General features: G+C 41.1%; 1 protein-coding gene across 1 annotated transcript; it reads right to left on the reverse strand.

Annotated features, from left to right (window-relative positions):
* Window positions 1-8172: 8172 nt before the first annotated feature.
* On the reverse strand, window positions 8173-10527 carry LOC145581219 (uncharacterized). The gene has a single exon (XM_081638268.1). It carries the CDS (start codon window positions 10525-10527, stop codon window positions 8173-8175), a length of 2355 nt encoding a protein of 784 aa, XP_081494394.1.
* Between the last annotated feature and the right edge of the window lie 883 nt (window positions 10528-11410).

Consider the following 11410-nt stretch of genomic DNA (forward strand, 5'->3'; position numbering starts at 1 on the left):
CACCTTTCCAAAATGACAAGTGGGAGGAAAATCGAACTCGACGAAGTTCGTGAGGATGAGCAACAAAATCATAATGACAGTCAAAGTGCTCAAACAGCATCTGTTGACGCAGGTCAAAATGATCAAAATGTGCAAAGTCGAACCGACAATGCAAATGCTCAATCCATTACCCTACGTAGGTCTCTGAGGCCGAGATCTCAACCTGATAGATATCTTGGTTTAGTATTAACCGAGAATCAGGACATCCTGATTATGGATGGAGATGAACCGGCAACCTACAAGCAAGCGATGGCAAGCACCGACTCTGCTAAATGGCAAGAGGCCATGAGATCTGAAATGGATTCCATGTTTGATAATCAAGTCTGGGACTTGGTTGACTTACCCGAAGGTTATACACCGATCGGATGTAAGTGGATTTTCAAGATGAAAACCGACAAAGATGGAAATGTATTCATTTACAAAGCTAGATTGGTGGCAAAAGGTTACAGACAAGTTCATGGTATTGATTACGATGAAACCTTTTCACCAGTTGCAATGCTTAAATCCGTTCGGATCCTCCTAGCGATTGCTGCATATTACGACTATGAAATATGGCAGATGGACGTCAAAACCGCCTTCCTTAATGGTTATTTGGAAGAAACTGTGTATATGACACAGCCTGAAGGTTTTGTCGACCAAAACAATGCTAGGAAAGTTTGTAAGCTTAAGAAGTCCATTTATGGATTAAAGCAAGCAAGCAGAAGTTGGAATCTGCGTTTCGATGAAACCATCAGTAGGTTTGGTTTTATCAAGAATCCAGATGAATCTTGTGTTTACAAGAAGGTCAGTGGGAGTGACATCGCCTTCCTAGTCTTATATGTCGATGACATATTGCTCATTGGAAACAGCATTCCGTTGTTAGAGTCTGTAAAGGCCTGGCTTGGAAAGTGCTTCTCAATGAAAGACTTGGGAGAGGCTCAGTACATACTAGGCATCAAGATCTATAGGGATAGATCGAAAAGGATGATTGGATTGAGTCAGAGTACTTATATTGATAAGGTACTTGCTCGATTTGGCATGGAGGAGGCCAAAAGAGGTCACCTGCCAATGTCACATGGCATAACCCTAAGCAAGAAGCAGTGTCCACAGACACCTGATGAGCGGGTAAGAATGAATCAGATTCCATATGCTTCGCTTATTGGATCTATCATGTATGCCATGATATGTACTAGGCCAGATGTGTCGTATGCCTTGAGTGCTACGAGCCGTTACCAATCAGACCCAGGAGAGGCGCATTGGACTGCGGCCAAAAATATCCTAAAGTACCTGAAAAGGAACAAGGATAAATTCCTGGTGTATGGTGGCACAAAAGATTTGGTTGTGGAAGGTTATACCGACGCAAGCTTCCAGACAGACAGAGACGATTTCAAATCGCAATCTGGATATGTGTTCTGTCTAAATGGAGGGGCGTTTAGTTGGAAGAGCGCAAAGCAGAGTACAACTGCAGATTCTACAACTGAAGCCGAATACTTGGCAGCTGCTGAAGCAGCTAAGGAGGCTGTTTGGATTCGTAAGTTCGTTGGCGAACTTGATGTTGTACCCTCTATAAAGGGTCCAATAGCCCTCTATTGTGACAACAATGGAGCTATTGCTCAGGCCAGAGAGCCTAGAGAACATCAGAAGGTCAAACATGTCAAGCGGCGATTTCACATGATTCGAGAATGGAAATCAGAGGGTGAAATCAGAATTTGCAAAGTTGGAACGGATGACAATGTAGCCGATCCACTTACTAAACCTTTGCCTCAAGTGAAGCACAACAAGCACGTTGAGGCAATGGGAATCAAGCATGTAGGAGACTGGCTTTGATTTCCTTGTTTAGTGTTTTAGTTAATTTTGAGAAAAAGTTAATGTAAGACACTAAGGAAAACCATTCATGTTTTGGAGTAATATAAAATTTCATGCAACATTTTATTACTCCGTTATGCTATTTAATTGTGGTTTAGGATTAAATAATGAGTCCATTCGATTCTGAGAATATTCAAAATAGGGTATCAAGACCAGTCTTGGTAAGGAAACACCTATTAAGTGAACATTGAATATTATAATCGAAAATTATCCCTAATCAAGGTCATTTAAACGATGGACGATTAATGACCGTTTGAGATTAGTGTGTAGTCTGATTTATAGCACCGTTTCATGTGCTACGAGGACATGATTGTCATAAATCATTTGCACAGGTATTGGTTTAGAACCATACTGGATCGACCTATGAGAATACTTTAAGAAATTAAAAATTTGTCATAAGTATACTTCTCATTATGGCTATCGGAACCTATTTCCTCGACCATGAGTAGTGGGAGTTCTCTTGTTTGAGTACTAGTTCGCTTTGATGTTGTCAAACGTCTGCCGTAATAGGGGATTATAACGGCAACACTCGGGCGGCTAGGTCCTCTCAGTAAGAGGAGCTACATTACAAGACTGGGAATGTCCCCCTAGTAAAATAGGGAAGATGTCTTTGTTGTATTCAAGGCCTCTCGTAGAGCGAGACTGTAAAAATGCATGGCCGTGCTCGGATGGATTTTAGAAATCATCTGTTTATTGACAGTCGGACTCGGAATCGGGAAACACTTCTGGACGTAATAAGGATGACAAGATAAATCTTACCTTATAGTTCATGAAGAGACATTAAGCGACATAGGAAAGGGCTGTACACAAAATGAGCACTTGTCCGGAAGGACAAGTGGGAGATTGAAAGGAATGGTGTCCTTCGAACAAGTGTATTATTCCGTTAGCGGGTTCAGAATTATTAGAAAGCTAATATATTCAGTAAGGTCAAGTGATCGGAATGCCTGGGTGGAGGCCGCTTCCGATCAGTAATATTAATGGATAATTAATGTTACAGCTTAATCTTGACTGAACCCTTCGGGTCACACCCAAGCATTCAACAAACCGAATCGACGAATTAATTCGGAAGGAATTAATGAGTCAACCGAGTAATATTTATTTAGACGTCGGAAATTCGAGCTTAGAGCGTCGAAACCGAGCGTCGGAAGTCGAGTCGAAAAATAGTGAAAGACGAGACGAGAAATAGTAATAAATCAACAAAAGACCAAAATACCCCTAGCATCGGAATGCCCTAGCAAACCGAGTGCTAAGGGCGTATGGCCTAGCATGGTGGCTAGCATGCGCACCAAGCCGAGCCTAGGCTGGCTGGTGCGTGCTAGCGCACCCATGCTAGCATCGCAAGGCTAGGCGCTGCCTAGTGCGTGCTAGCATGCTAGGCTTGTGCGCGCAATGGCTAGCAAGCCATGCCGCAACAAGCTGCTGGAGCTAGCACGCTAGGCGCGCCAGCCCGCAACAGCTAGCAGCAGCATGGCTAGGCCATTGCTTGCTGCCTAGCAGTGCTGGCCGAGGCACAAGGCCAGCAGCAGCAGCCCGCATGCTTGCTGGGCCTGCTGTGCGTGGCTGCCGAGGACAAGCACCACATGGCAGCCCACCTTGGCTGCCTTGGTGCCCAAGGGTGGGTGCCATGTGGCTTGTGGTCCATGTGTGTGTGTTGAGTGTGTTGGCCGGCTATGGGAGAGGGAGTGGGGAGCAAGTTTGGTCCCCCCCTTCTCCAAATGGTCCTCACCTAACCACTCACATGAGCTTGCCACTTGTTGATTTATTACTAGCTTGATTATTAATTTTATTTTAGCTTTAAAATAAAATGGAAAAATCAAAGTATCCCACATTGATGGGAGAGCAAATGATACTCCCATCATTTCCTATAAATACCCAAGTATGGGCATTGGGAAAGATGCTTGAGTAAGAGTTGGAAAAGGCATCACATTTAGTGAAAACCTTTGAACTCAATATTATTACTCGGGTTTTGTTGGTCGGGTCTTGCTAACTCCAAGACATTGGACCTAGTCGGTTTTGTTGGTGCGGGTGGACTTCGTTGGAGGTCTCCGTGCGAGCGGGACTTGAAGCTTTCAAGTAAGAGCTCATTTGGAGCGAAGCACGCGTCAAGGGTAATTAGCTTATCTTAATCTTGTGATTAATTTAATTATGTTTATGGTTTTATTTATTGCGAGTGCGGTCTTGGTTTTGGGTTTGTTTTCCGCGGTGAGTCGGACTCACCAAACCCCAACAGTAAGTTGTGATATAAACCTGCTGATGTACTGAATTCTTCCCAAAAAACCTCTTATTTCTTTTTCATTCTTTGGAGGAGGCAATTCCTTAATGGCTTTAACCTTATCTGAATCAACCTTGATTCCTTCTTGACTTACAATAAATCCTAGAAGTTTTCCAGAAGTCACCCCAAACACACATTTCTGAGGGTTTAATCTTAAGTTGTATTTTCGAATTCTATCGAAGAAAGACTTCAATGCCGATATGTGTTCCATACGGTCATGGCTTTTAACAATCATATCATCCACATACACTTCAACAGTGTCATGAATGAGGTCATGTAGGATGGTTGTTGCAGCACGTTGATAAGTAGCCCCAGCATTTTTTAGTCCGAAGGGCATCGCTTGGTAGAAAAATGTCCCCCATGGGGTAATAAACGATGTTTTTGGTTTATCGTCCATCGCCATCAGTATTTGATTATAGCCTAAAAAACCATCCATGAATGAGAACATTGCATGTCCCGCAGTACTATCCACCAAGACATCTATGTGGGGCAGTGAGAAATAATCCTTTGGTGATGCTGCATTTAAATCTCTGAAGTCTATGCATACTCGAACCTTTCCTTCCTTTTTGGGAACTATCACCACATTAGCCAACCATTCAGGGTGTTTAATTGGTCGAATGAATTTTGCATCAAGCTGCTTCTGGATCTCCTCTTTGACCTTAAGACTGACTTCTGGCTTCATTCTTCGCAACTTTTGTTGTTTTGGCTTGCTGTCTGGATAGAGAGGAATACGATGTTCAGCTATGTTACGGTCCACACCTGGCATATCAGCGTATGACCACGCAAACACGTCTACATAGTCTTTAAGTAATGAAATGAATGCAACTTGTTCTTCAGGGGAGAGGGAAGATCCTAATTTAACCTCTCTTATGTCACCTTCTATGCCTATATCTATGACTATGGACTCTTCTATAGGTGTCATGCATGATTTAGGCTCATTGAAAGATTCATTGTCAGATAAATCATGATAATCAACATTAATTTCTTGCATACAAACATGTTTAGATTCTACATGAGCTTCAAAGTCTTCATGATCAGAAAAGTCAGATTGTGTGTGGAGGGAAAGTTGGCTGGATGAAGAAATATCCGTTTCATAGCCATCTGAGTGGGAGAAATGAATCTCATTCGTTTTTGAAAACATTTTAAGGGAAAGGTCTTTTAGGTAGGGTTGGTTTTGAGTTTTTTCGATTTTCATTTGGAGTTGAACATCACCCTCAACTGGTACTATGAGCGATAATGGATCTATGTCTTCAATATCTCCAAATTTTGTAGAAAATAAATTTCTCAGAACACCATGCTTCAAGTACTCTATCCAACCAATGTATTCCTTTTGTTTAGGCTTCTCGTAAAACCACTTTTCTACCACATTCTCGTCTCTAGCCTCAGCGAAGAAGATTTCCAGTCCAGGGAGTATTTTTTGTGAGGCAAAGTCATACCACGGCTCAGGGAATTCATGGTATGGCTCGGTATCATTTTGTAAAACAAACTGTTCATTGAGTGTTAAAGATGATCTTTTGTGAGTGTGAAAGTCGTGGCTAGGATCATATCCTAAACCATGGCGATTCTTCTTGTCAATGATGGGGATAGGGTCCCTCCTTCCTTCATTGTTTCGACCTAAACCTTGACCAGGTATATAACCCATTTTCATCATTAATTGTAGACCCTTAGTAAGTGGCTGGGGCATCAAACCTTGGTTTTTTAGGATGGGATTTTCTAGTCGGCCTGAAAGGCTGGTTTGTTGAGAGGGATTGGTCATATTTGTAAAGGGAAGGCTTCCAAATTAGACATCTGTTTATCCTGGGTGGTTACCTATACAAGGGGTATTAAAGTCAACCAAAGTTGGAAAGAAAAGATATGTATGAATCATTCAAATTCATATGCCAAATAAGGAAACTTTTTTTTTTATATAAAAAAGGAAACTTAAGAAATGCATATATATGAATTTTTTGTTTGGAAAAAAAAGTAAATGACGTTTTGATAAAGGAAAGAAAAGGTCAGTAAGGGCCGTTGATTAAGGTGTTAGATTAGATGCTTCTTTACATACAAGTTACCCAAGATGTTAGAACTCGCTCATTATTTGACATTCAGCCATGCTACTGAAACCATTTTGGTATGTAAACACGGAGATGTATTATGATTAATCAATAAGGAGAAGTGATCTGAGTTAACAAAAGGGTTTATAGGTGTTCATCTCTCATGTTATACCAACTTTTAAAAAAATAAAATAAAGGACAAAGATGTAGAACATGGGCCTGTATCCCTTTAATAATTTTCTTCAGCGGATGTCAAGAAACTCAACAATTTTCTTACGCGCTTGCGTATCTCCTTGCACCTTGTACGAGTCCAAATTCTGCATAATCTCTATTTTGTTTGCAATACACATATAAAGTGGAAGGTTGGTTTTGTGTTTAAGCAACTGAACTCATGCCTGAGTTGCCTACGTACCCCCAATGGCGTGGTGAGAAAAGTAAGTAATGAAGGGTATGGTGATTATAGGAGTTTCAGTGTTATAGTGTGCCATGGGGGATCAAGCTGCACGTAGTTCTTAGGGTAGTAAAAGGAGGCATTTTTGTGGATTTTTTTTTATTGTGGGTTTTTCTTATTTTTTGGTTTTTTTGGGTTTTTCTTGTTTTTTTGGTTTTTTGTGAGTTTTTTCTATTTTTTTTTGGGTTTTTCTATTTTTTGGTTTTTTTTTGTGGGTTTTTCTTGTTTTTTTGGTTTTTTGTGGGTTTTCTATTTTTTTGGTTTTTTTTGTGGGTTTTCTATTTTTTTGGTTTTTTTTTTGTGGGTTTTTCTAGAAGTTGCGTTTAAACGAGGTTGGCTATGAATGAACGGAAGTGTGGATCATGATTATTTCTTTGTTAATGTCCTGAACCTTCTCTAGGTTCTTCATCATAACCATCCTGCTTCATTTTATACAACCATTTAGCCCATGCTTTACATACTTGAGTACATGCTTTCTTGGTTTCATTGTCGATCCGTCTTAGAAAGATATGTGGCTCCATGATTGATTGAATAGAAGCTACTTTTGTTGCGGATGTATCTTCTCCATCCGCAGTCACGGCAAATTCCTCATCTTTCATCCAAAAGGGTTCTTCATCACTAGATGACCCATCAGATTGTGGTGCTGGAGATAACCGTTCATTCACATTCATCCGTCCCATTTCTTCACTTAGAGGATCATATTTCATGAGATTCGTAGGGTCTTCTTCATCATTAGAAGTTGATAAGACATTAATGGATATTGACCTTTTACGACTCAAATGTGATATCTTGGTGATATGTTTGATGCGCAAGCGAAGAGCGTGACATCCATCGGTGTCGTGACCGTGAAGTTGGTGATAATGACAATATTTGTGGAGGTCTACTCCTATAGGGCTAGCTCCAGGTCGTCGAGGAAGTGGTCTAATAGCGCCTTCATCGAGTAATTCTCGAAAGATTGCAGATTGAGACGACCATTGTTGCGATGAAAAACGTCGCACAAGATTGTGTCCAGTCCTAGGACTTGTGTGGATTGGGTCGATTATCCTACGATCAATGAGGTCTTGGATAGAGCATCGAAGATCATAACATGAATCAGTCGTATGGCCAAACTGACTGCAATAACTACAGTATCTTTCCATATTTACTTCAGGTGGCGGGATTGCACATACGTATCCCTTTGTTCTTATAAGGCCTTGCCTGTGCAAACGACGATACACCGCACTTAGAGGCTCATTAATTTCTGTAAATGATCTTCTGTTAGATGTTTCGGCGCATGGATTGACCCTTGGCCTATGGTCTAGTAATTTATATGTGTCGATATCGAACCCATGTTGTTCCATATGCCCAAGAACATTGTATCTCATTGTAACCATTTGACGGTAATAGAAATCATTAAGGTTCTTAAGCATGATGAGCATAAACTCTTTATCTGTGATAGGATTTCGGAGCTTGGATCGTACAACAGAACATCGAGAGCAGAAGTGAGAGAATGTTTCTTGATTTGTCTGTAGGGTTGTGACTAAGACTAACTTCTAAGGGTCCGTTTGACTAAAATTATAAGCCCAATTAACAAAAGCTTGTGATATCTCTTTCCAAGTCGCTTCACCAATGCGTTCAAAGCTATAATACCAAGATAACGCTTCGCCTTCCAAGCTACGATCAAATAATGTAGGGAGGTGCTCTTCGGGGACATCCAAGGGAGCAAGGACATTAACGAACTTATTAAGATGGATCATTGGGTCACCTGTGCCATCAAATTTTTCCAACTTTGGTAGATCTTGATATCTTGGTTCATGTTTATAGCCCGGAAACAAAATTAATTTTTCTGGGAAAATTGGCATTCTAAACATTGGAACATCAAAATCTAAATCAAAGTCATCGCGTGCGTCATTGCTATTTGCACGACTATCGCTGCTAGTCCACGACTCTCCTTCTTGTTCTTGTTGTTCATTGTTAATTCTATCCTCGGGGGTTCCAGGTTCTTCTTCCTTTTCTTGATACAGAGGTTCATCGCCTTCTTCTGGGATCTCAATTGGGTCTTCTGGTTCTTCATTACCATCCTCATCAGATACCTCTATCCACCCACCACTTTGAATGCAAAAGACATTAAAACCATCCAAGCGACTCCCTTCTTCTTCATCTAGGTGTAGCACAGATTTCCCGATAGGTGAGATGTTCATGATATCTGGATCTCCGGGGATGGTTACTGTTCCGTGATCGGTCATTAATTTCACTTTTTGATGTAACGTTGAGGCTACAACCTTGTTTTCATATAACCAAGGTCTTCCTAGCAAGAAGTTAAAGCATGCTTTGATGTCAATCACTGTGAAGTCTACTTTCCTAGCCATTGGGCAATATTCTATAAGTAATTCGATGGAACCCAAAACTTCTCTGGTGGCGTTGTCATAGGCTCGAACCACTTGGCTTGATGGTGCTAAATCATCTTTCGAATGACCAAGCTTAGTGAGCACTCGATAGGGACATACATTGATTGCAGATCCGTTATCCACAAGAACTCTAGGTATCGTCCATCCATTGCATCGAACAGTGATGTGTAATGAATTATTATGGTTTGAAACTTCAGGGAGATCTTCGTCCGTGAACATGAGAGTACGGTCTACACCATGAATAAGGCCTACAATCTGATCTGGAGTAATGGATGGGTCAACCGAAGCTTCATTCAAATGCTTAAGGACCGCACTTCGATGTGGTTGCGAGTGCATAAGCAACTTCCATATAGAAACATTAGCATTGACCTCCTTCATTCGCTTGATAGCATCATCTTCTATGTTGACTTCATCTACCATTAGTTCTTTCCCTTTTTCTTTTCTTCGTAAAGCATCTAATGGATTATCTTCTTCAAGGTAAGAGGGCTTGAAGTGTCGACCTGCTCGAGTTAAATGGGATACTTCCACTACTTCATCATCACTAAGGTCATCAAGGCATATAGGGTGCCTATAGTTGTTTGGAGTGGAGAAATAAGCTCCCGTGTTTCTCTCAACAATAGCCATTACAGATGCAGCATCTTCATCTTCCTCACGGTCCAATATAAAGTATGCATTGTCGTAATCTATAGCCCCACACATCATAGCAAAAGGATCCTTGCGGAGGGTATAGTCGTGACCCCTTATCTTGATGATTCCATGGGAAGCAAGTTCATTATCTAGACACCTGCTTATTTCAGTCGCTGGTGCTTCACATTCACAAGATTCATTTCTGGTGATCAATTGGGTTGGGTCAAAATCATTTGTGTAGGTGGAGATGGCATTTATGGAGGTAGGGGGTTTGTGATTTGGAAGGGGGTTATTTGTGATGCTAGGTTGCGTGTTATTTGGTTTGTTGGCTAAGGTTCCAACAGAGAGTCTTCCACCATCTATCAAGTCTTGTAGTCGATGCTTGAATGCCATACAACTTTCAATGTCGTGCCCGGCTCCTTGATGAAATTCACAATGTTTGTTTGGGTTGTACGTTGGTGGCGGATTCCTTGGTGGAGGTCTTGGGTTCAAAGGTTGGATGAGATTGGCCTTTTTTAGTTTGGAGAATGCCTGGGCATATGTCATATTTAAAGGAGTGAATTCTCTTTGGGGTTGGAGTTGAAATGCCGAGGTTGCCCCAATGCTGTATATCATGTTGGTAGGCTTTGAAGCAGATGCATCATTATTGGTGATCTTCTTATAAGCCCCGAACCTAAAACTATATGAGTTGCCATTGTTAAAGTCTTCTTTCTTGATATCTCCCTTCTTTATGGCATCTTCAACCAATGACCCAGTTGAGATAAGAGCTTTAAAAGAGGGGAAGTATTGATATGCCATCTGCTTTTGATATACAGGAAGGAGATTCTTCACAATCATCTGCAATTGCTCTTCTTCATTTGGCCTATTTATCATTTTAGCTGCTTTATTTCTCCATCTAGTAATGAAGGAAGAAAATGTTTCATTAATATTCTGTGCAGTTGTCTCCAAATCCCTTCTCGTGATATCAACTTCCTCATTGTATTTATATTGGTTGGAAAACTCTCTCACTATGTCGGCCCAAGTGGATTTCTTTGAATTTTCCAGATTCAAAAACCAGTGTGAAGCAGCTCCATCAAGATATTGTTGAAATAACTAAGCCATCAGTGGTTCATCTACACCCCAAGGGCTCATAGCGCCAACATAGAGTTTTAAGAAGTTGGTAGGACTTCCTGTTCCATCAAAGTGTGAAAGAACATGCATCTTAAAACCATATGGGAGGCGCGCTTTAGGAAAGAGAATTAGCCCATGGATGTCCATCCATGGTTCGGCCTGAGTGATACCTTTCAACACTTCTTTCATCCTGGTCATTTCCTCTTTAATCTTGGTGGGAATTTCCCTGTCATTGTTTCCAACTTCTAGTGGGAATGGTGAGGCTACTTCCGATTCTGGCACATTAGGATGCATCTGTGTGTTTTGTTTTATGAAATTCACCACAGTTTGCTCTATAGTATCTTGTCGTTCGATTATGGCTTGCATCATCCCCTTAAGTTCCACGAAAGGATCTAAGCTAAAGCTCGAATTTTGTTGCTCATTGTTTGAAGTTCCAGCCATGCTACTACAGCTGGGGGAGGAGAATATGACTGATATCGGGCAAGGGGAGAACTCTGCAGAAAGGGATCTTCTACAATTAAAAGGGGCTTGGCGAACAAGTCTAGATCCAGCACGGGTCCATATAGAACTCCTGTAAATGAAAATGACATGATAATGTGATAAGAAAAGAAAAAAAAGGAAAGACGTTAGTATTCATGATTGCAAC

The sequence above is a fragment of the Chenopodium album genome, chromosome 15 (genome assembly GCF_948465745.1).
Source record: "Chenopodium album chromosome 15, dcCheAlbu1.1, whole genome shotgun sequence".
NCBI lineage: Eukaryota > Viridiplantae > Streptophyta > Magnoliopsida > Caryophyllales > Amaranthaceae > Chenopodium > Chenopodium album.

Coding starts and splice junctions, on each gene's coding strand:
- LOC145581219 (XM_081638268.1), bottom strand. CDS start 10,527: ATGATAAATAGGCCAAATGAAGAAGAGCAATTGCAGATGATTGTGAAG.